Source organism: Pseudophryne corroboree, chromosome 2 (assembly GCF_028390025.1).
Source record: "Pseudophryne corroboree isolate aPseCor3 chromosome 2, aPseCor3.hap2, whole genome shotgun sequence".
Classification (NCBI taxonomy): Eukaryota; Metazoa; Chordata; class Amphibia; order Anura; family Myobatrachidae; genus Pseudophryne; species Pseudophryne corroboree.
In genome coordinates, this window is record NC_086445.1 from 367,927,787 (window position 1) to 367,955,424 (window position 27,638).

The 27,638-nt window shown below is 40.1% G+C and overlaps 1 protein-coding gene across 1 annotated transcript in view; it reads left to right on the forward strand.

Moving 5' to 3' along the window:
* NALF1 (NALCN channel auxiliary factor 1) overlaps positions 1 to 26,515 on the forward strand; it is an 836,506-nt gene extending 809,991 nt beyond the window's left edge. Inside the window, exon 3 of the mRNA XM_063953193.1 lies at positions 19,941 to 26,515. Coding sequence (XP_063809263.1) covers positions 19,941 to 20,236 — 296 coding nt within the window. The 3' untranslated portion in view covers positions 20,237 to 26,515. The remainder of the gene's footprint in view (positions 1 to 19,940) is intronic.
* The last annotated feature ends 1,123 nt before the right edge of the window (positions 26,516 to 27,638 follow it).

A 27,638-nucleotide genomic window follows, 5' to 3' on the forward strand; every position in this document is an offset into this window, starting at 1 on the left:
TCACACCTCTTATGAAGGTACACAATAGGCCCTTGATAAATTTTAGTTCCAGGTCCATGTGGACCTTAATCTGGCACTGTTTGGAAGCTACCTGTATATACTGTTTTCACGCCAGTCTGTCTTTGGTCAGTAGCAGACATTCTTTATTGGAGACGTGTCATTCCAGTTCACAGTTTCAGCAAAACATTTGTTCAAAATAAATGTGCCATATTTTTGAGATTTTATACTTTTGAGAGAATTGGCAAGGTGTTAATATATTTTTAAAAGGATAAAAGAACCTGTGGGACATAACTGACCTAAAATATAGAGACCAGGGGATTCCTCTGTGCATAGTACCACGTCTGTAGAGGTTTTTGAACCATCCCTTGCAGCTCTAGCAGAGAGAAGAGTGTTTCCATTTTATCAGTCATTGTTTTGTGAGCCAGTCAGTATTCCTGATAAACCAGCGGTGTTGTTCCCTGTATGCTTTGCTTGGCATTCTAATTTGTGTCCTCAGATATTAGCTGGACCAAGTGGTGGTATAGAGTAAAAGGAAGTAGTCCAAAATGTCAATCTCTGCGACACAGTTTTGCGCATCTTATGTAAATTTGTGTATACATATCTGCTAAATAAGTTGGTTCCTTAGAAGATACACCCAAAAGCATATGTTCTTCATCACTGGAATATATATTGCTGATAGATGCCATTGCAACACTATCTCATGATGAAGCAGAATGGATTATTAAACCTTTCACCAATGATACATGGCTTCAGGCGGGGCACAGGGAATATTTGTTACTTTTTATTACCATCGTATCACTGATTGTGTCACTTCTGTCTATCCTCAGCTACACCTCTGTGAACTCATGCAAGATGACAGCAGATGGTGTTCCTATGAGGATTGGTTATCACTGTAGCATGGGAGAGTGAGTGAAACTGGAGGGAGGCACGGCTGCAGGAAGGCATACAATGCACTATGAGATAGATTTCTACAGGAATGTTCTCTTAAGGCAGCCGTGGGTTGGCATTTCTGACAGGACGCATGAAAGCCTGACTTGGGATGGTTGTACTTATGTGTCCACGTCAGCAAATGGTTAAGCATATAACTTGTATATATATATATATATATATATATATACTCATCTAGTGCTTCTTAAAATGCTCACACATGCTGTATTTTTAAAATATCCATAGAAACATTTATGTAAAACTCATACTTATCCTAACCCTATATAAAAATGGTCAGCAAAATCCCTAGAGTACACTCTTATATGTCAGCATGCTTTTTCCAATGACGCACTTTAGGCAGCCTGCTGCAAAACCAGTTGATGTCTGTGGGTGGTGAATGATAGATCGACAATCAATAAACCGACACCATATGGTCGACAGTAAATATGTTGACAGGTACTAAAGATTGACATGTAAAAGGCAGACAATAGAAAATGTTAACAGGTACAATAGGTCAGCATGCCAATAGTCGACACACACATATATGGTTAACATATTTTTTGGGGGGGTTTTCATGTTTTTCCAACTGTTGCTTAATTTATTCTCCATGTCACCATCTATTACTTTTAGCAACCTTGTGATGAATGAAGTGGAGTGAGCCACTTTGCCCAAAGTGTGACAAGTGACATGAGCCAGCGAGGGTACATGTTTCTTCTGATTTGGGTGGTATATGGTTAAACATACAAAATGACACCCAAAAAAACTTGTTGACCTTTTTTGTGTTGCCCATTTACAATGACAACCTTTCAATCTTTTGTACCTGTTGACCTTTTGATCCTTTGTACCTTTTGTACCTGTCTACTTATTGACTGTTGACCAATTGGTGTCATCCTATTGAGTGTTGAGCTACTGATTTTCGATCTGTTAATCCACACCTGTTGGCTAAAGGCACTGATTTACAATAAGCAGCTCTTGCTCACAAGTTGACTGCAATGGTGCCTCTAAACTGAGCAATCTGGAAAAGATTTGAAGTACTTTATTCATAATGGGCAGACTTTTCCTGGCAAGTGATATTTTTAACACTATCATTTCCAGACTGCCCAGTTTGGAGAGAATAGTGGTCTTGTATAGTGTTAGTATTAATTTGTTTTGGGGGTTTTTTTTTTTACAAAATGTATTTATGGATGTTTTAAAAGTTGTACTATGAAGATGACATAGTTAATTATACTTACGTTTTAAATGAATGCTCAGAAATGTTGTGACTGCAAGGTAATATTTTTATTGGTCTAAAAATATGCAAGATCCTGTAAACAGTAAACAGTTTAATATTCAAGGATAAAAATGCCTGATTTAATCATAATTTGTTTGTAAATTAAATAATACAGCAATTCTACCAATCAGTTTTTGCAGTTATAGAAAATACTTTTTTGTAAAGTCAGTCTAAATGAGGGAAGAGCACCGCTATGTGGCCAGCTGTAGGAATGGCAAGATGTACTAGGTTTGATTTAGTACACAGCTTTAAAATAATAATAAAAATGCATAAATATTTAATATTTGTTAATATAAGATAGCTTAATTGTCTATGACTGCTCATGCTATATTATTGATAAATAGTAAATATATAATTTCTAATTTTAGAGATGTAGAGATTTTTTGCTACTGAATTTATTTTGTTTGTTTATAAATTATAGGTACTTTGTATACTGAATACAAATTATTGTTTTACAAACATACTGTAGTTGCTGGGGAGCTGCTTCACCAATGATTTGATTACAAGCTGTTATATTTAACAGAATCTGGTACGGGTATTACCAACATTATTCGACCATTGTTATTTTATCTTAAATTACTACACTATTAGACACTTGTTTCCTCCCCCACTGTCTCTATAGATCACCCAAAACAACCACCTACCAAATGGTATATAAGTACTGAGCTGCCACCCACCGAGAAATCTGTGGTTCAAGTGTCTAAAGTCACTACTTGAGCTATTTGCTGAGTGATCTATTACTAAGAACAATTATTATAGACAAATTACGGAAGGAGCGCATCAGCGTAATCACTTTTCTAAACATACAGTAGTATAGTCATATAACAGAGATACTTTTATGAAATATTTACTGTTGTGCATTTCATATTTTTTAATATACTAATTGTTAATCAGAATTTTTAGATTCATATATTTGTTTAAATGTACATTTTTTATAGTAGCTACAGTATTTGAAGGGCTCCCACATAATATTTTGCAATTATTTGAAATATTTAACTTCGACTTATTGTTGTCCTATATGTGTGGCTGTAACATGATGCGGTGTACATTGTCTATAACGTAACGTAAGTTCATGTAGACAGTACTATGGTGTCCTATTAATAACCGGTTTCAGTGACTATGGCCACTAATAGCGCTTTGCATTTATCAGGAACTAAAGAAGTGCTAATTTTGTGGTAAGTGGCAAAGATGAGTAAGTAGCACTGAGTCAGCTCCAGCAGTGTTTCCACAATTTGCAGAAGAAACAGTAATGAGTGGAGAGTTACCACTAAAAGCTTTGTGAAACAGAGTCACTTCCCTTCAATGTATAGGATATCACTGTTTTAAAAACTAATGGATTTATTTGAGTATAAAACATAGCCTACCCAATACCTGAGAGTTGGGGGCTTTAAAAATGCAGGTCCATCCTGTTCAGAAGCAAATTGGAATTATGACTAGCACTACCCCCACAGGGTAAGATAGCATAATAAAATGAGTCCCATCTGCTGGGGTGTGGAGCCAGAGATTTATTAAGTCCCATGACCTTATGGGTACATCACCAAGTCTACCCAAACCCATAGAGACAATGGATATAAAGTCATTTTATACTACTGTAACCTCCAGTATTGCAGAGTAATGCACCAATAAGCCCCCTCAAATACTAATGTATGTGTGTGTTTGGAGGGGATCCGGACTGAAAGTCGACAGTAACTAGGTCGACAATGTCTAGGTCGACCACTATTGGTCGACAGTAACTAGGTCGACAGGGTGTCTAGGTCGACAGGGTCTTTAGGTCGACATGTTCTAGGTCGACAGGTCAAAGGGTCGACATGAGTTATTCACAATTTTTTTCTTTTTTTGAACCTTTTCATACTTAACGATCCACGTGGACTATGATTGGAACGGTAATCTGTGCCGAGCGAAGCGGTAGCGGAGCGAAGGCACCATGCCCGAAGCATGGCGAGCAAAGCGAGCCATGCGAGGGGACGCGGTGCACTAATTGGGGTTCCCAGTCACTCTACGAAGAAAACGACACCAAAATAACATGAAAAACTCATGTCGACCTTTTGACCTGTCGACCTAGAACATGTCGACCTAAAGACCCTGTCGACCTAGACACCCTGTTGACCTAGTTACTGTCGACCAATAGTGGTCGACCTAGACATTGTCGACCTAGTTACTGTCGACTTTCAATACCACACCCGTTTGGAGTGGATGGGTGGGTGGATACAACATTGAATGCCAGAGCACAGATTGCAACCCCCAGGGTTCTCCACATCTCCCATCTTATTGAGGAATGTGCACATTTGTATGAAATGGGGAAGTCAGAAATAAATCTGGGTATTTGTAAAAAAGCATGTTGGCACAGACAATATACTTTTACCATAATATAATGCCTTACCTTTAATTATATGCAATGCAGTAAAGGATGGTTGGTTGGTTGGTTGGTTGGTTGGTTGGTTGGTTGGTTGGTTGGTTGGTTGGATTGATTGATAACCTATTTAATTTTTTGTCTGAATCTGTTTCAGCTTTACAATAATTAAGAGGCTTCATGTTGCTCAAACTTGTTACTATCAAAACTATATTGCTGTAAACTGTAGTGCTGATGAGCCTATCCTTCAATTCTACCATTCTTCAATCCCCAGACACAATTACCCATTATGCATTATACATACAGTAGATGCAGGGTGGACTACTCTATAAACTTAGTACTGTAATTCATCATTCTCTGTGTATTTGCTCAACATAATCTGGAATACAGAGAAAATGTTAAAAGCCAAATCAGGAATAGTAAAAAGCAATGTTGTGGGTACACTCAAGACTACTAGTGTAAAATAAAAAATAAAAAAATACATTATTGATATACATTAAAATATATCCCTTTGATATCTACAGATGGTGAAATATTAAAACAATTATAGTGTCAAAGTTTAGAAAATGTGTTTTAAAATTAATCAACCTATGGCTGCTGTCATACTCCTTTGTCAATTTGTTATTTATTATATATCTTTTCGTCTCTGTGATGATGTAATGTTCTAACTAAAGATATGTTGATATCTATTTTTATCCTTGTGAGTGTATGATAAATCCCATAAAATACAATATGCCCCCCACTTGAATATTGTATATTGTGACTAACTGCATAGTTTTATATCCAGGTAATTTAAATTCTCCCTTCTTAGATATATAGTTACAAAGCTTGTGGCTGGATTGATTTATAAAACATTTGTATCCATCTCTAGGTCTATGCTTTAAAGATAAAAAACACTGTTTCAGTAAATATATTGTATTTAAAATGTATCAACACTGGCAGTCACCTGCTCCAATATATGAATCATCTGTAATCATGGTGCAGAGTTCAAGGGTCAGATATAGTATCTTATAGTGGCCATAATCCACTCTAATATGTGAGTTACCTGTAATTACAGTACCATATATAGAAATAAGATATATTCTTAAATGATCATACTGTAAGCAATCACCTAATATATACACATTGTATACATCAATTCATGGTCAAAACTGGGATATCTGTCACCCAGGGCAAGACAGTAGTTGGCCACTCCCATCCCCCGAACATGAACCACAGAGGGGGAAGGGCAAAAAAATGGTGTGCATCTACAGTATATCTCATTGGGGATAATGGAGTGCTCCTAAATCAGGGGGGTTGAATAATGTGGTGCACTTCAGTCACGCGGGGGGGGGGGGGGGGGTATAAATGGTCACACCTAAATCACAGAGAGGGGACAAATTATGAGGTGCACATATATCACAGAGAGGGATAAATAACGGGATGTGTGGAAGTCACTACTACTGATACTTCCTGCCGGGGAAGTTCAGCCCCAACTCAGCCACACAGCAGTTCCAGCCCCCACTGAAGATGCCATGGAGGCCCCCTCAATCTACATGGCTAAATATTTCCTCCTAGAATGACCCCCTCCAGCGGTACTTACCTAGGAAATGCCACAGCTCTGCTCCCGAACTTCTGGGTAAGGTCTATCCTCCTCCACTCTACTGACACTCATCAAGCTGCCAGTAGTAACCATTGCATTGTAAGAGGCAATAATAAGCCTAACGCTATGTGATAAATGCTGGGGGGGGGGGTGATCTGTCTATCAGCGATGGTGGGCTGCCTGTCAATCAATAAGGGGCGGGGCCACATTGGTGCATGTGGAGGGTAAATGGGACTATCTCAGTGCTCCCTTAAATCTTGAACCCGGGGTGTGTGGCCCCCTAGGCCCCCCCACCCATAGTTGTGGCCCTGCATCAATTAGTCTCAGCCTCTGTCTGTTAGTAGGTTTACATTCATCATATACATATCTCTGAGTGTAGTCTGAGTAGTGCTACAGCACCAATACCTCCCAGCAGTGTGTTTGCAGTTAATACACTTAAACCTCTGTAATGAATAAGTTTATGCTCCAATGGTATATCCACTATTATCCTAATTCTCGGGTATTCTGATTTTATAAGCACCTTCCAGTGGTATACAGTTTAAGGTCTGAGACCTTATATATGACTGTGATGTAATAGAGGTGGCATAAACAAGTTATACCTACTCAGATATGGGATTATTATTACTGTAACGTAAGACTTCCCACACTGTATCAATATGTCTCACACTTATTATAACGCGGGGCATGCGGTTATTAGTATTTTACATGCAGGCAATACTACGGCATTGCTGTCTCCCGTTAGCATGCTGACACACTATGGGTTTAGGGCCTAATTCAGCTTAATGTGATGCAAAGGCAATTCCCGGCTCTTACTCTCAGTCCTCACACACAGGTCCCATTCTGCACGTATATGGGCTGGGAAATGCGCTCACACTGCAGTGATGCGAACGTCTCTGCCTGATTGACTGATTGGCAACGCAGCATTGCGGAAGTCGGCATCGTAAACGAGGGAAGGTGCAGCATGTGACGTCACGCGGCTGCTGTGATGAGAAACATTCACAGCCAGGCTGCACAGAGAGGGGCCTTTCTTTATTTTGCAGGGACAGTGATGCGAACACAATTGAATTGCTATTGGATCGCTGGCGACCAATTGCTGGGCAACCCCCAGCATGTGAGTGATAGCAGTAGCAGATTCTAGCAGATTCTGCTACTGAAGCTGAATGGGGTCATTAGCCCGTCAGTATAACAAGTGTTTAACACACACTCAGAACTATACAGCAAGTGCCACCTATTCAGAGTCTAAATGGAATGATAGTATTACCAAACTCCCAACTGTCCCGATTTCAGTGTCCCGAGGGTGGGTGGGGTGGGTTTGGCAGTTGGGGGATCCTTTGATCAAGTGCTGCTCTGTTCTTCAAAGCAGCGAGTGATCTCTGAATAGATGCCGTGCGCACATGCACAGTATCTATTCAGTGCTGGGAGATGAGCAGGAAGCTGCCCAGCTGCTCCCACAAGAGAACTTCCTTTCTCCCCATACTGATGTGCAGACTGAAAGCCCCGCACGCCACCACACTGTAGCCTGTTAGGATACCTGTCACACAGGTCACTACTGCCAGTCCCTGGTGAGTATGGACTGCACCTGGCAGCTGTCATGCGGTTTCCCCTCCCATGGGTCATAGATCAGCAGGCCCACCAAAACACTCTGGGTCACTTATATATGTACCCCCTGTACCCCCTGATGAGGGCTCTGGGAGTCTAGAGATGAGAACTATTCAGAGATAAACATAAGCAGAGATACACTTAAAGCTGGTGCAAAAGCAGATAGTAGAGATGACAACTCTCACAAGTGGAAGGCTGGGGTCAGTGTGGTCACATAGATGCATCCAACTTGAATGCAATTAGATGTTCCGATCACTGGAAGCAGACAAAATTACGACTGCATTATGTGATACTCAAAATCAGGCCTTATGTTTCCAAACATATGTTTAAATGGAAAACCCAAATGCTTTGGCAAACATTTGTATACAAAAACATTTGAAAATACATTAAAAATAAAATGAAGAATGTAGTGATACACAGGGGAGTAGTGAGGGTGAAGTAACCAGAACTTGTGCTCCTGGCACCAGTCATTCTATTAGGCTTGGAGGTGGACCCATCCACTCTCATCATATCATTCCCAGCTCTTCTTCTTTGCCTCTGATGTCAGCCGGCCTGAAATGTACAGGCAGGGCATCAATCACACAGGAAGAGAGAACATGGTGGCTGCATCCTTGAAGGAAGGGAGGTCTGAGCCAAGTGTTGCTGCAGAGAGCCCGAGTTGCAGCACCCATGACTGAAAGGAGCATGAGCTGTGAGCCTGGTGTAGTTATACCTGACAGCTCTGATACCACATAACAATAATAGGCACCTCATCTAAAGCTGCAACAGCAGCTGCCAGCAATTGATGGCCTTTTAGCTATGTTTTCCCATCATTTCAACTCAAGCAGTGTTTAGGGTGAGTTCAGCATACATGTATCTTCAGCACTGAAAGGGTATGCCGCACTTACATTACCGTTGACTCGTAGCAAGCAAAAATGTGCAAGTTGGGCACTAGAAGGGGCTGCGAGCAGAAATGTGCAAAGCCACATTGCTCACTGCCTCTGGTCTCCTAACAATGGCTCAGCAAGAGCGACCTGCTGTAGCGGCGTCCCGACGCCACTAACGGACCCCCTCACCGCCGCCACTGCTGCCCACGGACCCGGCGCAGCAGCCCACCCCCGCCGCTGCCCGCACACCATCAGCACCGCTGCCCCAGCATACCGGTAAGACTCCGGATGCTGACAGTACCCCCCCTTTTGCGGGTGGACTCCGGACACCTATATGGTTTAGTTGGGAACTTGGCATGTAAATGTCCGAAGAAGTCTTGGAGCATGGACATCTTCTGCTTCTACCCAAGATCTCTCCTCTGGTCCATATCCCTTCCAATCAACAAGGTACTGGAGGCGACCATAACGTCTGCGAGAATCGAGGATCTTGTGAATCTCAAATTCGTCTCCTTGTGCTGATTGGATCTTGGGTGATTTAGGCAAAGCAGCTCTGAATCGATTAAGTACCAAAGGTTTTAAGAGAGAAATATGAAATGCATTAGGGATTCTTAACTGCGGAGGTAATTTCACTTTATAAGCCACAAGATTCCAAATCTTTTCAATTGGGTAGGGCCCAATAAATCTGAAAGTTAACTTTTCCGTAGGAACCTTTAACATTAGGTTACGTGTGGAAACCCAAACCCGATCTCCTACCTTAAGGCTTGGTACAGCTTTTCGCTTCAGATCTGCATAAGTCTTATACCTCTTGGATGTCTTGAGCAAGGCCTTGTGAATTTGTTTCCAGGTCTCAGTAAATTGTCGAAGTGTTGACTCTGCGGCAGGAACCTCGAGCGTAGGCAAAAGTTGGAAGTCAGGAACTCTCGGATGGTAACCATAATTAATGAAGAATGGAGAAGATTTTGTGGCAGAGTGATAGAGATTGTTATGGGCAAACTCTGCGAACGGGAGGAAGTCTAGCCAGTCATCCTGTGAGGAGGACATAAATAAACGCAGAAAAGTCTCCAGATCCTGGTTCACTCTCTCTGTTTGACCATCCGTTTGGGAATGATATCCTGAGGAGAAGTTCAATTTCACACTAAGAGCTGAACATAGGGATCTCCAAAACTTGGCCACAAACTAAGGACCTCTATCAGACACGATTTCCTGCAGTAGACCATGAAGTCAAAAGATCTCTGCTATAAATAATTGTGCCAACTGGGATGCTGATGGAAGATTAGCCAGAGGAACGAAGTGTGCCATTTTAGAGAATCGGTCAACTATGACCCATACAGTGTTCCATCCACCAGACGTAGGTAAATCAGTAATAAAGTCCATAGAAATATGCGTCCATGGTCTTAGTGGCACAGGTAATGGATGGAGTAACCCGGCTGGAGGACTTTTGGGACTCTTATGCTGGGCACATTTTGGACAGGCAGCCACTAATTCCTGAATGTCAGTCCTGAGATGAGGCCACCAGTAGGAGCGCTGAATGAATTTGAGTGTTTTATGACCGCCTGCATGGCCCATGAAGGAGGAGTGTGCCCATGTAAGAAGTTTATTGCGAAGATTTGGTGCCACGAAGGTCTTTCCTGGAGGAGGAAGTGGAGAGGTATTAGTTGCTGAAAAAGAGGTGGATGCCAGGATGAATTGCTCTTTTGAACGGTCAGAGGGTTCTTCAGAACTTAGGGAGTGAGATAATGCATCTGCCTTTTTGTTGAGGGAACCTGGTCGGTAGCTAAGTTTAAAATTAAAACGGGTAAAGAAGAGTGCCTATCTTGCTTGGTGTGGGTTCAGACATCGGGCTAACTGTAGATACAGGATGTTCTTGTGATCCGTGGTTACCGAGATTGGATGCTGAGCTCCCTCCAACAAATACCTCCACTCCTCAAAGGCCAACTTAATCGCCAGTAATTCCTGTTCCCCAATAGCGTAATTCTGTTCAGCGGGGGAAAATCTTCGTGAGAAGAACGCATAAGGATGGACCTTCTTGTCCTCGAAGAGCTGGGACAATACTGCTCCTTCTCCAACAGTAGAGGCATCAACCTCCACCAAGAACGGACGGCTGAGATCAGGTTGTCGAAGAACTGGAGCGGTCATGAAGGCCTCCTTTAAAGACGAAAAGGCTTCCAAAGCCTCCGGAGACCACTTGGCAGGATCGGCTCCTTTCCTAGTTAATGCGGTTATGGGAGCTATGACAGAAGAATAATTTTGAATGAATCTTCGGTAGAAGTTAGCGAAACCCAGGAAATGTTGAACTCCTTTAAGGGTAGCTGGAAGTGCCCAATCCTGAATTGCCTGGACTTTAGCGGGATCCATCTGTAACCTCTGCCCTGAAAGAATGTAACTGAGGAATGGAATTGTGGGTACTTCGAAGGTGCATTTCTCTAATTTACAGAATAATTGATTCCTTCATAAACGAGTTAGCACTTCTCTGACTTGTTCCCGATGGGTCTTCAGATCCCTAGAAAAAAATGAGGATGTCATCCAGATACACTACCAAGCAGTCATAGAGGAGGTCTCTGAAGATTTCGTTAACAAACTCTTGAAAGACGGCTGGGGCGTTACATAGGCCAAAAGGCATTACCAGGTATTCGTAATGGCCGTCGCGGGTATTAAATGCCATCTTCCATTCGTCACCTGGGCGAATACGTATAAGATTGTAGGCCCCCCGTAAGCCCAGCTTAGTAAATACAGTAGCTCCTTTCACACGGTCGAATAGTTCTGGAATTAGGGGTAACTGATATCGGTTCTTAATTGTTATGTCATTGAGACCTCTATAGTAAATACAGGGCCGCAAACCCCCATCCTTCTTTTTGACGAAGACAAACTCCGCCCCGGCCGGAGATGTGGAAGGCCTGATGAACCCTTTATCCAAGTTCTCACGGATATACTCCGACATGGCCTGTGTCTCGGGAAGTGAAAGAGTGTAGATTCGACCTCGGGGAGGAGTCTTACCAGGTACTAGCTCAATGGGACAATCCCAAATACGATGCGGGGGCAAGGTGTCTGCCCCATGCTTACTGAAAACATCTTGAAAGGCTTGGTATTCCACAGGAAGGCTGGAAGGACTGGAAGAACAGAGAGGTCTTACTGAAGGTAAACAGTTCTGGAAGCAGTCTTGTCCCCAAGAGAGAACATCCATAGTTTGCCAGTCTATGTGGGGATTGTGCCTGATTAACCATGGAAACCCTAGGATCAGTTCATGAGAGGCTTTAGGAATTACAAGGAAAGAGATTTTTTCTGAATGAAGAACTCCGACCTTCATCTTGAGAGGGATAGTACGAAAGTATATAATACCCTCAGGGATATAACTTCCATCCACCGCAGTAACAGAAATGGTACGATCCAAAGGAACCATTTGTATTCCAGATCATTTGACCAGAGCTGACGTAATGAAGCTTTCAGCGGCTCCGGAGTCGAGTAGTGCAGGCATGAGAAGAGAAGAAGAAGGGAGCTCCAATTGGGTTAACAAGACAGACTCTTTCTTGTTATGTAATTCTGAGAATTCTCCTAGCTTGACCTCTCCAGCACAAGCTAGGAGTGGGCGTTTCCCGGACGTAGATTGCAAGTTTTGACAAAGTGATCAGATGCACCACAATACAAGCAGAGGTTCCCTTGTTGCCGTCTCTGACGTTCTTCGTTGGAGAGGCGGGAGCGATTGATCTGCATGGGTTCTTCCGCAGTTGGTGATGATGGTGTTGGTGGAAGAACAACTCTAGGCTTAGGGCGATCTGACCGCGACCTCTCCATACAGCGTTCTCTGTACCTCAAGTCTAATTTATTGCATAAAGAAATTAATTTATCCAAGTTATCAGGTACGTCCTGAGTTACGAGGTCATCTTTGATCTTTTCAGAGAGACCGCTCCAGAAAGCTGCAGTGAGAGCCTCCTTGTTCCAGTTCAGTTCTGAGGAGAGAGTACGAAACTGGATCACGTACTGACTGACTGTACGCATGCCCTGACGCAGGCGCAGGATCTCCAATGAGGCGGCAGAAGTCCTGCCCGGTTCGTCGAAGATTCTTCGAAAGGTGGCCACAAATTCTAAATAGTTAGACAGGATGGGATCCATCCTCTCCCACAAAGGTGAAGCCCATTCCAACGCTTGCCCGGTAAGTAAAGAAATTATATAAGCTACTTTGGTTCGTGCTGATGGGAAGTTGTCCGACTGTAGTTCGAACTGGATTTCGCATTGGTTAAGAAACCCACGGCATTGTTTTGGATTCCCATCGAACTTACTGGGAGATGGCAAATGCAACCGTGGAAGTGGTACTGGTACAGGAGGAAGCGGGACCGGAGGTGCTAATGTGGGAGCAGCTGTAAATACTTGAGGGGCCGTCATGGCAGCACAGAGAGAGTCGAGACGTTCGGACATATTCTGCATGAACTGCACAATTTGAGATTGTGTGGCCTCCTGCTTACTTAAGCAAGACCAGATATCTGCAGTTGAATCCCCTCCTGAGGCCTGATCACCTGTCGAATCCATTTGGCCAGTGCTTACTGTCACGTCTAGCAAAGTTTGAGGATCCGGCAGCAGAGACTTGCCCGAGAAGGTAGATGGCTGTGGGTGAACAAGATGAGGGGGTTGGATATAGATCCTTCGCATGGGACACGGAGCAATGAAGAACGTAGTTGGGGTTGAATGTCAATAAACAGTATTTATTATGATTCGACCTCGGGGAGGTAGAGAACCGGGCTGAGGTAGAGAACTGTGGCTGGAGCACGATGGTTAAAGAACGTAATTGCGGATAAAGAACTGCAGGTTGTGGCTTGAAAGACGAGGTTGTGAATAAGGAACTGCGGAACTATGGATGGTGGTTAAAAGACGTGGCTGGAGGTAAAGAACTGTGGACTGTGATATGAAAGACGAGACTGTAGATGATGAACTGTGGAACTGTGGATGGTAATTGAAGACGTGGCTGGAGACAAGGACTGTGGACTGTGGTTTGGAGGAAGAGGCTGAAGATAACAATCTACAGGTTGTGGTAGGTGGTACAAAGACGTGGCTGGTGAAGTAGATCTGTGGAGTGTGGCTTGAAAGACGAGGCAGAAGACATGGGGCCAACTGTGCTCAAAGTGTCTTACTGGACCAGGTTTTCCAGGAGCGCTACCACAGGCAGTAGCAGGTTAGGAACGGCAGGACTGCAGCAGCAATAGGGAACCGACCAAGCAGGAGCAGGAGTAACCAGAATACGACAAGGATCCTGGGAGCACAGGCTAAAGCACCTACAACAGGGTTGTAACTTGAAGCACTGGCGTCCCTGTCCTAAACCAGCCCCCTTTTATAGGGAGAGCTTCCCCTGGATTGGCTGGAAGAAACAGGAAACAGGAACTATGCTTAAAACTTGGTCTCCATCATGGCGGCGCCCAGTAATGCAGACCTTTCTGCAAAGCCACATTGCTCACTGCCTCTGGTCTCCTGGCAACGGCTCAGCAAGAGCGACCCACTGTAGCGGCGTCCCGCTGCTACGAGCGGACCCCCTCACCGCCGCCACTGCTGCCCACGGACCCGGCGCAGCAGCCCACCTCCGCTGCTGCCCGCACACCACCAGAGAAGCCAGACCCACGGCACCAGCGTACCGGTAAGACTCCGGATGCTGACAGAAACCAAGAAACCAAGAATCTTATATACCAAGATTCTGAATAGAGGAAGTAGGTGGATACTGTAGTATGGGCAGCTTAGAAGTATCAATCAGCAGGCATACCAACTCACTATGCATTAACTCATAGGTTCAAATCCTACTGACCACAACAGTGCATGACTTCTAACACATACAGTATTATTTAGAAATTAATAATGATGTGTACAATAAAATTGTTAATAGTGTGTGAGAGTACCCACCTACATCATTGCTTTAGTACATGATAAATCTAATCATGATACATCTTAAGGCTGCTGGTATCTCTCCTCCATCTCCCTAGCCTAATACCTGGGGTTACCCATGTACAGCTCTACTATAATACACACTAGCATGTGGAACCAGTGCCAATACAAAAATAATTATTCTGATCTTACAGGGAGTCACTTGTATGTTCTGTAATACACATGTGGTGGATGTATCTAACCACACACCATGAAAAAGAAGTTTCACTAGACTTAGGCCCAAATGTATTAAGCTTTAAAAAGTGATGAAGTGGAGACGGATAAAGAGTGATAAAGTCCCAGTAAATCCGCTTCCTAACTGCTATGTTACAGTCTGTGTTTAAAAAATTACAGTTAGGAACTGGTTGGCTGTTACTTTATCTCTCTTTATCCGTCTCCACTTTAGCATTTTTTAAGACCTGACAGGTACTGTTTTGCCTTAAATGTGGAGCTATGTAATACATAGCACTCTCAACTCTTAGCAGAGGTACTCCAGAATCCAACAAGTGAATGCTAGATCTATATGTAAGTAGTGTGATGTGGATTAAAACATAACATCTATTGACTGACTATAAAATAGTGTCTAGGAAGTGAAATACTAAAACACAAATATAATAGTATGAAGAAATTAATAATTATAAAGTAAACAAAATATATTGTTTTATACAGTGCCCCTAGCGTCTATATTGCAGTAATTTAGGATGATTGGTATACAGGCAGGGCCGGTTCTACCCCTTGTGGCGCCCAGTGCGAGAGTTACCACTGGCGCCCCCCCCCCCCGTGGCAAAACAGTTAGTGTGCAGGGGTGTGGCTTCATAGGGGAGGGGCGTGGCCAGTTATGCTCACAGTAGCTGTGCCCCCCAGTTGATTTGCCCCTGTAGATATGCCCCCAGTAGTTGTGCCCCCTCTTTATTTGCTCCCAGTATTTGTGCCTCCTCTTTATTTGCCCCCAGTAGTTGTGCCCCCTCTTTATTTGCGCCTCCTCTTTATTTTGCCCCCAGTAGTTGTGCCCCCTCTTTATGTGCCCCCAGTATTTGTGCCTCCTCTTTATTTGCCCCCAGTTGTTGTGCCCCCTCTTTATTTGCCCCCTGTAGTTGTGCCCCCTCTTTATGTACCCCCAGTATTTGTGCCTCCTCTTTATTTGCCCCCAGTTGTTGTGCCCCCTCTTTATTTGCCCCCTGTCGCTGTGCCCCCCAGCTTACAAACACACACACACACACAAAATAATAAAAACAATACTTACCACTGCCCCGCTCCTGCTTCTTCTGCTGCTGCTGCTGCTCCGTCAGTCTGGCCGCCCGCTCCTCTCTATGGGAGAGACGTCAATGACGTCTCTCCCATAGCGCCGCACAGACACTAGAGGTCAATAACGACCTCTAGTGTCTGTGCCTGGAGCCGGCTGCAGCGGACGCCCACACAGCCCACGGTGTCTGCTGCAGCCGTGGAGCGGGGAGCGGAGTGCGGGCAGGCGGTGGTGCCTGCGGGGTAACTGCGGCCGCGCCCCCAGGCCGCAGCGCTCCGGGCAAAGGCACTGCTTGCCCGCACCAAGGACCGTTCCTGTATACAGGTATACTATATAGTGCAGCTTGTATAATATCGTCATGAGGGTTTATTATAATTAGTCTTACACCCCTCAATATCACAATTACCTCTTTGTAGAGGGGATAATGAATTTCATATGGATTGTGGCACTTATAAGTGCAGGTAGTATTATTAAACTACATCATTTTTCTCTTTTGGTGCCACAATATATTGTGCATTTAAGGTTCTCCACTGACTCTTAATTCTATCAGTAAGACTGTTCCTATATAATACTCTAACCACTAATAATACCAGCGAACACTTGCTTGCTTATAAATATGACACTTTGGGGCCCATTTATCAACAAGTGACAAAACTCATTGTGAATTGTATATGATAAATGGTGATCTAGCCAATTAGCTCTAAACTGTCATTTTTCAAACACATGACAATTGGGACCATTCATCATATGTAATGAGTTTTATCATTCACAACAAGTTTTATCACTCGTTGATAAATGACTCCCTTTGTAATTAGCATAAGTGTGCATACAAACTTCAAACGGGCTCTCAAGACCCACTTCTTCACCAAACCCAGCCAACTCTCCTCCTAACCCTCATGTCTATGCTCACTGTCTACCCCTTCTGTGTCACCCCGGTTTGTCAGCCCTTTTAGATTGTAAGCTCACACGAGCAGGGTCTTCTTTCCTCATGTGCCTTTCCTTTTCTTACTTACACTATCTTATATTCCATACTCCCTTTGATGGCACCTAACCCCTGGTTTTCTATACCTGTCCTATATGGTCTGGAATTGTAAGTGCTGTTTTCTTGTTTGCTCATTTGATTATGTACTGTGTAATGGGTGCTGCAGATCCCTTGTGGCGCCATATAATTAAATACAACAAAAGAGAAATATGCTCTGCGCTCCAAATTTATTGGTAATTAATTAAATAATAAATTAATTCATCAAGTGCAGTCTAGCAGGGTGAATAATTGACTCAATGCAACTATTTTATGTCACAAAAGTTTATATCAAATTGTCAAACTCAACGAATACAAAGAATCGGTTTACATAGAAAACATATTAAAAGGACACATATATCCTATCTTTATAATGTGCACATTAAAGAATAATAATGTGTCTAGCCTAAAAATGTGCTGATTCTAACAGCAGACTGTAAAATCACTGTTAATTTAAACAGGGAAAAAGCTCTTTGTGGTATCAACTTCTAAAAACACTGGCGTCCCAGTGTGATTATAGATGGTATAACTCCGCAATAGGTTAAAGTTACTTTAGGTATGTATGCCGTAATAATTACCACCGTGCTGGTTCCTGAGTGATGCTGCAGGGTCCTGTGTGAAATTACACGGGGTAAGACATGGTGCTGCAATTGGTGTCTCTGATGATCAATGTGAAACTGACCCGCTTGTGATAAATTGTAACTAAATTCAGGGCCGTCAGTCCTCAACAGAATGTGGCTGACTACAGAAAATTCACAGCGGAGAACGTCACCCGTATGATAGATGATTCGGTGAATGGCTGTGTGGCTACCACTTAGCCGGCACTGACTCGACCTCACTGCGGGGGTCCGTGTATGTATGAGTGGCTGTGTAGCTCCACTTTGCCAGCGCTGACTCAACCTCACTGCGGGGGTCCGTGGATAGATGGCTGTATTGCTCCACTTAGCCGGCACTGACTCGACCTCACTGCGGGGGTCCGTGGGTGTCCGTCTCGCGGGTCTGTTTATCCAGAGGCAGCTGCGGCTATGGCTTTGCCCAGTTGAAATGGCTATACTGAAGGTAACCAGCGGAGTGCGGGAATTTCAAACACAAGGAGCTGATCCGTGCTGTGTGAGTGTTCAATCAATCACACTCAGATGTGAGAAAGGGGCGTCATTTCACACAGGACCCTGCAGCATCACTCAGGAACCAGCACGGTGGTAATTATTACGGCATACATACCTAAAGTAACTTTAACCTATTGCGGAGTTATACCATCTATAATCACACTGGGACGCCAGTGTTTTTAGAAGTTGATACCACAAAGAGCTTTTTCCCTGTTTAAATTAACAGTGATTTTACAGTCTGCTGTTAGAATCAGCACATTTTTAGGCTAGACACATTATTATTCTTTAATGTGCACATTATAAAGATAGGATATATGTGTCCTTTTAATATGTTTTCTATGTAAACCGATTCTTTGTATTCGTTGAGTTTGACAATTTGATATAAACTTTTGTGACATAAAATAGTTGCATTGAGTCAATTATTCACCCTGCTAGACTGCACTTGATTAATTAATTTATTATTTAATTAATTACCAATAAATTTGTAGCGCAGAGCATATTTCTCTTTTGTTGTATTTATATTCTTTCAGTCTAACCAGCTGTTTTTGCTCAGCAGCTCCTTAGCTGTTATACTTTTTTGAAATTTTTTTAATTTATTAATCTAATCATATAAAGCGCCAGGTTATACAGTTTGAGAAACCATCTCCAGCTGTATAGACATTTTTTTGCGCCATATAATTAAAGGATAATAATAATAAGAATAATAAGAATAAAAAATAATTCACTGTCTAGCTGAGAACATTGTAATCCACTCTGCTATTCTGTGTTACCCACTGATATGAAATAAATTAGCAAAACATTGTTCTCTGAAGTACTGTAGTCAAGAGACTAGTATTTTGGTATTATGTTGCAAAAGTTTAATGCAATATTATAACAAATTCTAGATGAAATATAAAGAGTTGAGAAGTTGCCCAATGCAGCCAAATGGCTTATGCGTATCATTATATATAATGTACTTGAATGTAAATGACATCTAGAAGATAGTTGCTGTGGGCAGAAGATTTTACATTCCCCGTCAGTGATAAGTACTGTTATTGAGATTGTTCATTCTTATAGAACATTTGTAACCAGTTACTGTAGTTTCTGGTTGTGTGCAGATGTTGCAGTTCAACAATTGGCACAGACATGCACATCTTGTTCTACTGTTCCTCTTGGTAGAGGAAACAGAGCCACTTTTTTAACAATAATACTGCCTACTAAATAACCCCAGTGAAACAATCATATAACTTAAACATAAGAATCTACTGCCATTGTAACCACTCTCCCCCTAGCTCTGTTGTTGATCAGGTAGGAACACTCTCCCAGCTGTGCATTCAAACAATCACTAGCTAATCTATCCCTTGCAGGTAAAGACCCACCTTGTAAGCAGAGATCGATTATTGAGAGGGCTCCCCTTTCTCTGTGCAATCCTGTAGTGGTGGTAGGCTGTACAATGAGTGGGGGTGGGCAGAATGTAAGTGTGGGTGTACCAGACGACAAGACCAGTGGTGCAGGCTGTATGCTCTGAGTACCCCACTGCCAGCCAGAGCACACTATTGCACTGTGAGGCCCCATAGTGAAGGCGGGCTGTATGATGAGTGGAGGCAGTACTGACAAAAGAGAGGGGGTGGAGAAGTGGGTGGGGGCCCACTTCTCTTAAAGGCCCTGGGTCCCCAGTAGACTTAATCCAGCCCTGAATGTAAGATAGCTAATAACATCTGAATACCTCATAATCATTCATTCTGTATAGACGGAAAAACATTAGTGATATTCTTGTTACTCTAATCAGATTATAGTAATCTACTGAGAAGCTGGGAGTTAGAGTACAGTACAAATAGCATAAAGAAAATAAAGTTTCAACAACAAGCACAATAATATATATCTAAATAATATATGCTATAATATCAATGAAGTAAGATTTATTGCTAAATAAATTGCTTCCTTCTTCCAGTTAACATCTGGATTGTTTGAAGTTGTTGCTGCTATGTGTGCTGTATATTGTACAGACAAATTAATTTATCAAGATTAAATTATTCTTGCTGTGTAGTCGTTAATAATTTATTGAGTTGAAACACATGAAATAATTTTGATTTGTTTTGTAGGGCTGTATGAAAACTATCCAACCAATGCAGAGCCAGAATGCTGTGATGTCAGATGGGAATTATCAACAGATAACGAATCCAAAGGGACTCAAAAACCACATGACTCAATGTTGTGTCACAGGACGTCACTTACAGCTTCATCAGCATCCAGACTGTGTAACAGCAGACTGAAACTGTGTGTTCTTGTACTGATACTATTGCATACTGTACTAGTAGTTTCAGCAGCACAAAACTCTACAGGACTGGGTTTTGAAAACATAAGAATTTTGGAAGACCATTCAACAAATGAGGAATAAACAATTGGAAATATTTAATTGGATAGACAAGGCACTGGCCCACTCCAGCAAACCGCAACAGTTACATGTAAAAGAAACGAGGTGCTTGTACCTTACAACCAATTTTTACAAGTCAGTGTGTGCAAAAATGGTGAGATGGGCCAGGATCCGAACTTCAAGGACAAAATGGGACAGCTTTTTATTGACTAAAAGGCTGTATGGTGACTTAAATTTCTCACACCATTTTATACACTGTGTTTTAATGTATGGATTTTTTGGTTTGATTTTGCACTTGTTAATACAGGATTTTATTTTTGGGATGGTTTCTCAAAGCTATACAAGTCTTTTCACTGTCTATATATTTCTAGCCATTGTCTGTACTCATCTTTTATGTCCTGTCAATTTCTAGTCTTAAGGCAGAACTGCTATGACTACAAACATAGCAAAAATAACAACAATACCATCAAGTCTGCCCATATTGTTTTACCCATCTCCTTGAAGCAAAAAAACAAAAATAAAAAAACTACGAAAAAACAGTATCATAACAAACAATAACAGAGTCAGCTTAGTTCCAAATGTGTAATTATGAGTAATGGGTACACCTACAATGTGGGGTGTTTCTATCACTGTTGCACAAGTGAACTGAGTGGGCAAATGCTGGGAGAGGGTAAAAATAGTGAAAACAACACTCACAAGTTGGACAGTTATCCCATTTTTATGTGCGCCTATAACAAACTGTGTTGTTTCAGTTCCAATTTAAACAAACATGTCCAGTTTTTCACTGGTCAGTTGAACAGGAGCAGCCTTTAAAATTCAGTATGTTGAACCAGTTAAGCTCAGTGAGTAATAATAGTTGAAGGCCTTCACATTGGAGGTTACATTTTGCACTCATTGTGAATTATGTTTTAATTTCTGCTATAGCTACAGTGTTTTTAATCAAAGAAAACACTATATATATATTTATATATAGTACGTGTGTGTTTACGAAGATCATGAAGATATAGAAAGTGTTGCTTACAGGTCCCAGAGAGGCCTTTTTTTTTATTTCTTAGTTTATTTATTCTTACAGTAGCTTGGTAAAATGAAGAGGCCGACATATTCAGCTCAAAGTCAGTGCTGTGGTCATTGTCTGCTCATGGCTTTGAAGTGGTTTAAGATTTTCTAGTAGAATCGAATCAAATCAGTGTGCTGTACTATCAGTAGATAGAGATAAGAGCCAGTATTACGGCATGTATTAGCTGTCATTTATTGGCAACATAAACTTGGCGGTGCATTGGAGATGCCCCATCCCAGTCTTTGTGAGAAAGCATTAAACTACGTTATAAATAAACCTACAGTATGTGTCTCCAAGCAACATGAGCAGATTTAAATATAAATAACTATGGCAAGTTAGAAGCAATGAATATTAACTTTGCTTAATTCAAAATTGATTCTTTTTTTTATAGTCCATGTCCAAAAACTAGCGCAACAAAAGCCCAGAAATGTGCAGGATAACTTATGTACGCATCTGTGAATGTCTGTTTATGAAGTCTATTTGTAGTCTCAATGCGTGTAAGTGGAGGCTGCCCATAATATATATATATATATATATATATATATATAAAATTTCTATATATATAAATATTTATAGATATATAGACAGTTATATATCTTAGTATTAATAATACGTTACACAGTTAATTTTTGGTTGTTTGTGTTACAGTTTGTAGTATTATCAAAGGAAGGTAAATTTATAAGGGCTGTGAAAATAATGAAACTTCATTTCCTTCCTATTCTCTTTCTACACTTGGAAAGTGCACTTCAAAAATGTTTGCTGTGTAGCAGGGATATGAAGGAAAGCATTTTAAAAGCAAACACAACTTATTTACTATAAGTTTCCCCTTTTTATACAGTTATCTTTGTGTAATCTACTGCCTGAGATACATCAGAAGAACCAATACTATGCATTTTTCACTTTAAAAAACCTACTTACTCATAAAAAAATTGTGCTGATACATGAAATTAAGGAATTTCGACATAATAGCGCAATAAGAATAAAATGCATTGGGGGAAAATAGCAAAAAATTTATTGTAGTTTAGCGCTGTGTTATTTTATGAACAATTTTAAAGAGATTTGTGTGGGAATACATGGTGCTTTTTATCGTTGGTGGGGCATATTGTATCTTCATTTACATATTGCAAATATAAGACTTGTAGAATGAATAATATAAAAAGCCTTAAATAATGGTAGAATGTAGATTTTAGGTAGAAAGTGTATTTAAATATAGTGGAGCAATAACTGAGTGGGACATTAGTTCTATAGAAAAGAGCAAAAAGAGGTCGCAATGTATGAAAAGCACTTACCGGGTGAGCTCTTGTTCAACTGATCTACTGTTTAAGTACCTGTATATATGGTCAGTAAACAGTTTGTTATAACCTTTATCTACCTCTGCTGGGCAAAGGCCAATCAACAGTCTTTTCTTTATGTGTTGTGATGGGTATAATACGTGTCATGTCCATTTCATGTCCATTCACCTTTTTACATATTGCATCATAACAGTAGCAAGGTCTTATACATCATATCAATAAATGGTACTTTGGATTGTCAAAATAATACAGTAATACTTTGGAATACTGTGGAGCTGCTGTATATTCCTATGGTTTTACTGGTAAATAAGACTTTTTAGTTGGTTTACTTGTTTCTTTTGCACTTTTTGCTTCTGCGTAAAAATGTGGAACATTGATTGTGTCATTGTATTGACAAAATTGATGCTTATTTATTATATTCTAATTATATAAAAATTAATTATTTTACCATGGTTGGCCGCATATCATTTCCAGGCACATATTACTGCATGTCAGATGCATGTAAGCACTTGATGCAATTCCATCAGCATAGTATACTAATCACCCTCCCTTTATGACGTTCTACTAAACCTGGAAATCTTGTCTTTTTTTCTGCTCATTTTTTATGCCATACGTATCTATTTATACAGTTCACAATAATGTAATTAATATTGGCAGTCAGACTTAAAATTATATAGAGTAAGGAAATAATGTACTTCACATAGAGTCAGTATTAAAAAATTGGTGCTTTTCCATGGACAAAACAAATCCATTAATACATTAATTGATAAATCAATCTTAAAACTAGAAATTGCCCATAGAAATTGGTATCCAGACTATGGATAGACACTGTACTCTAGATAGACAGTCAAGAGGTAGACACCATATAATCGATAGACATTAGGTTGACAAGGTCAAAAGGTTGACAGGGTCAAAAGGTTTATCACAGTTTTTTTTCAACTTGTGCTTGGTTTACCATTCACATGGACTACAATTGGGAATAGTAACCTGTACCAAGCACAGCGGTAGTGGAGTAAGGAACCTTGTCCAAAGCATGGTGAGCATCTATGTTATCACTTATTGGGTCACAGGAGGTGAAACATACAACATGACACAAAAAACCCTATATTTTTGTGTTGACCATTTCTCTGTTGACCTTTTGTACCTATCAACCTTTTTTTACTGTCTACCTTTTACATGTTGACCTTTTTTGACCATGTTGACCTAATGCCTGTCGATCATATATTGTTGACCTATTGACTTTCTATCTCATAACTGTAGATTTTCTATACCACACCCATAAAAATTAGGTCTAGCTGTCCAACTGATTTATACCTTTTTAATCAAACTAAAGAAATAAACAACATATCTTTATTTTGTTACTAATATTTTGGAGGGTTTTGTTAATTGCTTTCCTCCTGATGATGTCAATCAACAAACCTTTAGATCTTAGTTAGAAAAGTTTCCCAGGTGTTAAGACCTCTAGGCTAGGTACAGAATAACTATGTGATATGAATGTAAGCAATATTTCTCTGGTTATACTGTTTGTTTAAAATTTCAATGCAATTGTATTCAAAGACATCTCATGTTGGCTCTTAGTTTAACATTTTGCCTATCTTTCATGAAAAACTGATGTCAGTTTATTTACCTACAGTACTATAAGCTTATATGTACGCACATAAAGAGTTTTCATTGCTATGCATATCAGTCATTCCTTAATCTTTAAATTATATTTGTGATGCAAATAATAACTCTTTATTAACCACTTCCACACTTAGGGTAGAATTCAAATAGCTGCAGAAATTTATTGTGGGCTAGTTGATCCCAGAAGTCAGCCCACAGGTTACACTTAACTTTATTTTTCAAGACCGAGTAGGTTTAAAAAAAAAAATCCCTGTTAAATAGCTTTTTTTTTGCGAGCCAAGGCAGTGTTAATTTATCCCGGGTTCTATGTGTTAACACCAAAAAACATAATTTAACGAGTGAAGAAAATAGGCTGCAATTGAATAGTCTTAAGTGAAATATCTTGAGGCTAACACCATTCCCTGCCCCCACCCTCCCGTAAAATTATGAGGTATAATTGAATTCACCCCTTATTGAGGTTATATACTGTATGACTCCCAAAATCTGCTCTAGGTAGCAAATACCTTTCTATTCAGTAGCATCTGGTGACGGAACCTAAATGTAAAATATCTTCAAGAGCAGTTTTTCAGCATAAATAATAATTTATTATTTTTGTATGAAAATATGAAACCAATTCTCAAACCAGAAAATATATATAATTTATATCTATAAAAGTTAAATATATATTTTTTTATGTGTTGCTGCAGTAGAAATATACTTATGTAAGAAATATATTCATTTGCTGCTAGTGTAGCACAAAAGAGAGAGAATGAAGAAATAGCTCTGGATTTCTATATTATGTTTATGCAGGAGATTACATGCACATACAAATAAATATTCATACATTTTAAATGCGTACATTTTTTGAGTTTACATAAAAAAATCCATTTCCCATTAAAATCTGTCATTTTTATACATTATTTTACTGAATTTTCCCAAACAAGTCCAAAGGAAAAATTGATTATTGGTTGGCATATCAGGATCTGACATATAGTTGCATTTTCTCAAAAAGTATAGCTTTGCATGCCCAGATATTTGTCAATTTCATAAATAACCGATTAAAACTAAGGTAGTATTCCCTGCTTTCCTTACAGGCACTAAAACAACCATCCCATAAACTTATACCACCAACTGGATGCGGTCAATATACCAACAGTTCATTTCATTTCTCACAATACACCAACACAGGGATTCGAATTGGGATTTCCAGCAATACCTGTCTCCACTATTGATGTAACCCTAAATATCTTGATTTCCCTACATGTAATACCTTGCCTTATTTAAAATGCAATTTTCGACAGAAGCTAACAGTGTTTATGGTCTTATTTACCAGTTTTGATTTCTCATAATATATGTTATGCCTGATGCCTTTTATGTCTAATCAACAATTCCTATATCATTAATGCTTAAATCTTAATTGTATGTCTGTTGTTTCTGTTCTGTCTTTTTAATTCTCAATCTGCTATACCTTGTATTTGCTTTTACTGAAATGTTTTTTTTTTTATATTAATTTCAAAGGAATGGCTACTGCTGTATAATGTGTTTTCTTTTAACTAAGTACTTCCAGTGCAGCAGTGACACATGCACTCCCTTTTGGAGACTGCTCTACAACTGCAAGCAGACAAGTACCTGCATTTGAAATTAAACAATAATAATCATGTATGATACAGTCAGATTACATTCCATCCCTTTGCCATTGGTAATATTTGTATGGCACAGATTTGAGCATGCTTGAGTTGTTTGCATCTTACTTTGCCAGAATGAATTTGCATCTTGCACCCATTGTAACCACTATCCTTAACCACTTCCCTTCATACTGTATGCCTATACATACATGATTAAAATGGTTAAAAACAAAACAAAATACTAAACAATATTTCTGCAAATCATAATAATGGTTTTTATTTTTGTATACTTGTGGTACAGGTTATTACCATGTCTCCTATGTCTTATTTTCAGAAATAGGGAAAATCCACATTTTTTGCAATATGTTAATTCTGCTAAGCCAAATGTCATTCTACACAATCAGAGCTATATGTTATTATTACTTATTGGCATTAACATTGGTATTACATTATACTGGGATTTTTGTTCATTAAAGAGACAGTATTCATTTTTAAAATTTGGCAGCAGAAGGGTGTCCTTCTTATAATTAATTTGGAATATTGAGCTTACTGGAAAATCAAATACAAAAACCTTAGAAACAGGTCAATAGGCACATTAATTAGCAGTTAAACATAATACATCATTCTATATAAAGTTGCCTTTTGCAGCTATAGATTAGAACTCTCTTGTTTTATTGGGAAACAAATAACCCAGTATGTTTATTACAATAAAATTCCTAAAACATGGCTGCATAATATATATAAAAGTATTGATTAAAGTGGAATTTTTTTCTGGAATTTTCTTTATATTTAACACTTTACTTGCATTTCTAAAACATAAAGGGCCTGATGCAAAGTGAAGATTACTCCAGGAAGCATAGCATGGCTTACATGAAATCACTTTAGGCATGCCCAGAAAATTGGGCACCTGCATCTACTGTATGTAGATTTGCAGAAGTCTGGCACTTACACCAGCCTGTGTCTTTAGAGGCGGGACAGGGGAGGGAAGGGGCATTCTAGTACAGCTATGGCTGTTTGTGCAGTTGTGAACAGATGCATATATACTTGGGGGATTGGTATTATTTGTCAGTGGTCAAATGCAGATGCAAATAGTGGATTATATGGTTGCCAGCTAGCAAACAGCTTCTCATTAATTGTTTATGAATGCATTACTGATGGTAATTGGTGTTTTCCTCATTGCACGGGCACTACAATATGTTTAATCTTTTAAGCAGGGAGTAGTTTCTGATTGAACAGCTACAGTATTAGTAGTTTTGGTAATGCCTTGGCAATTGTATATTTTGCTATCAAAACAAACTGCAAGAAATATGGGCATACCTTTATGTTATATCCTGGGCATAAACTGGGCACATAAGCTACTGGTGGTAACCTGAGCACAACTTATAATAGTTATAGCTTTGCATATACATGCAATATTGCAATTGCAGGGTTTTCAGTGAATGCAAATTCCTCCTGCATTCTGGTTGTATTAATTCGGTTACCTCTGCTTCAGCCTTATATAGTGAGCAAGTAGGCATATTACAGAGACTACTAATTAGTAAAAATATTGCTATTATTACAAGACGGGAACGCTTAAAAGTATCAAGCAAAAAATAATTTAATTACATATCATTGCAATTTATAATGTACACAAACATTAATAAATGTTCAAGTATATTACCTTAATAATAATGCTTCTAAGGTGTATTACCTTAAAGTCACAATTAAGTGATTCAATTAATTAAATCTTCCCACATATAGCAATGTAATAGGGCAAAACGTTCTGCATTTTTGTCCCTGGTGTAGATATGACAAACAGATCCTTTACAATATTGTCAGCTGCAGTATATAGTTAGTATGATAGAAAGTAT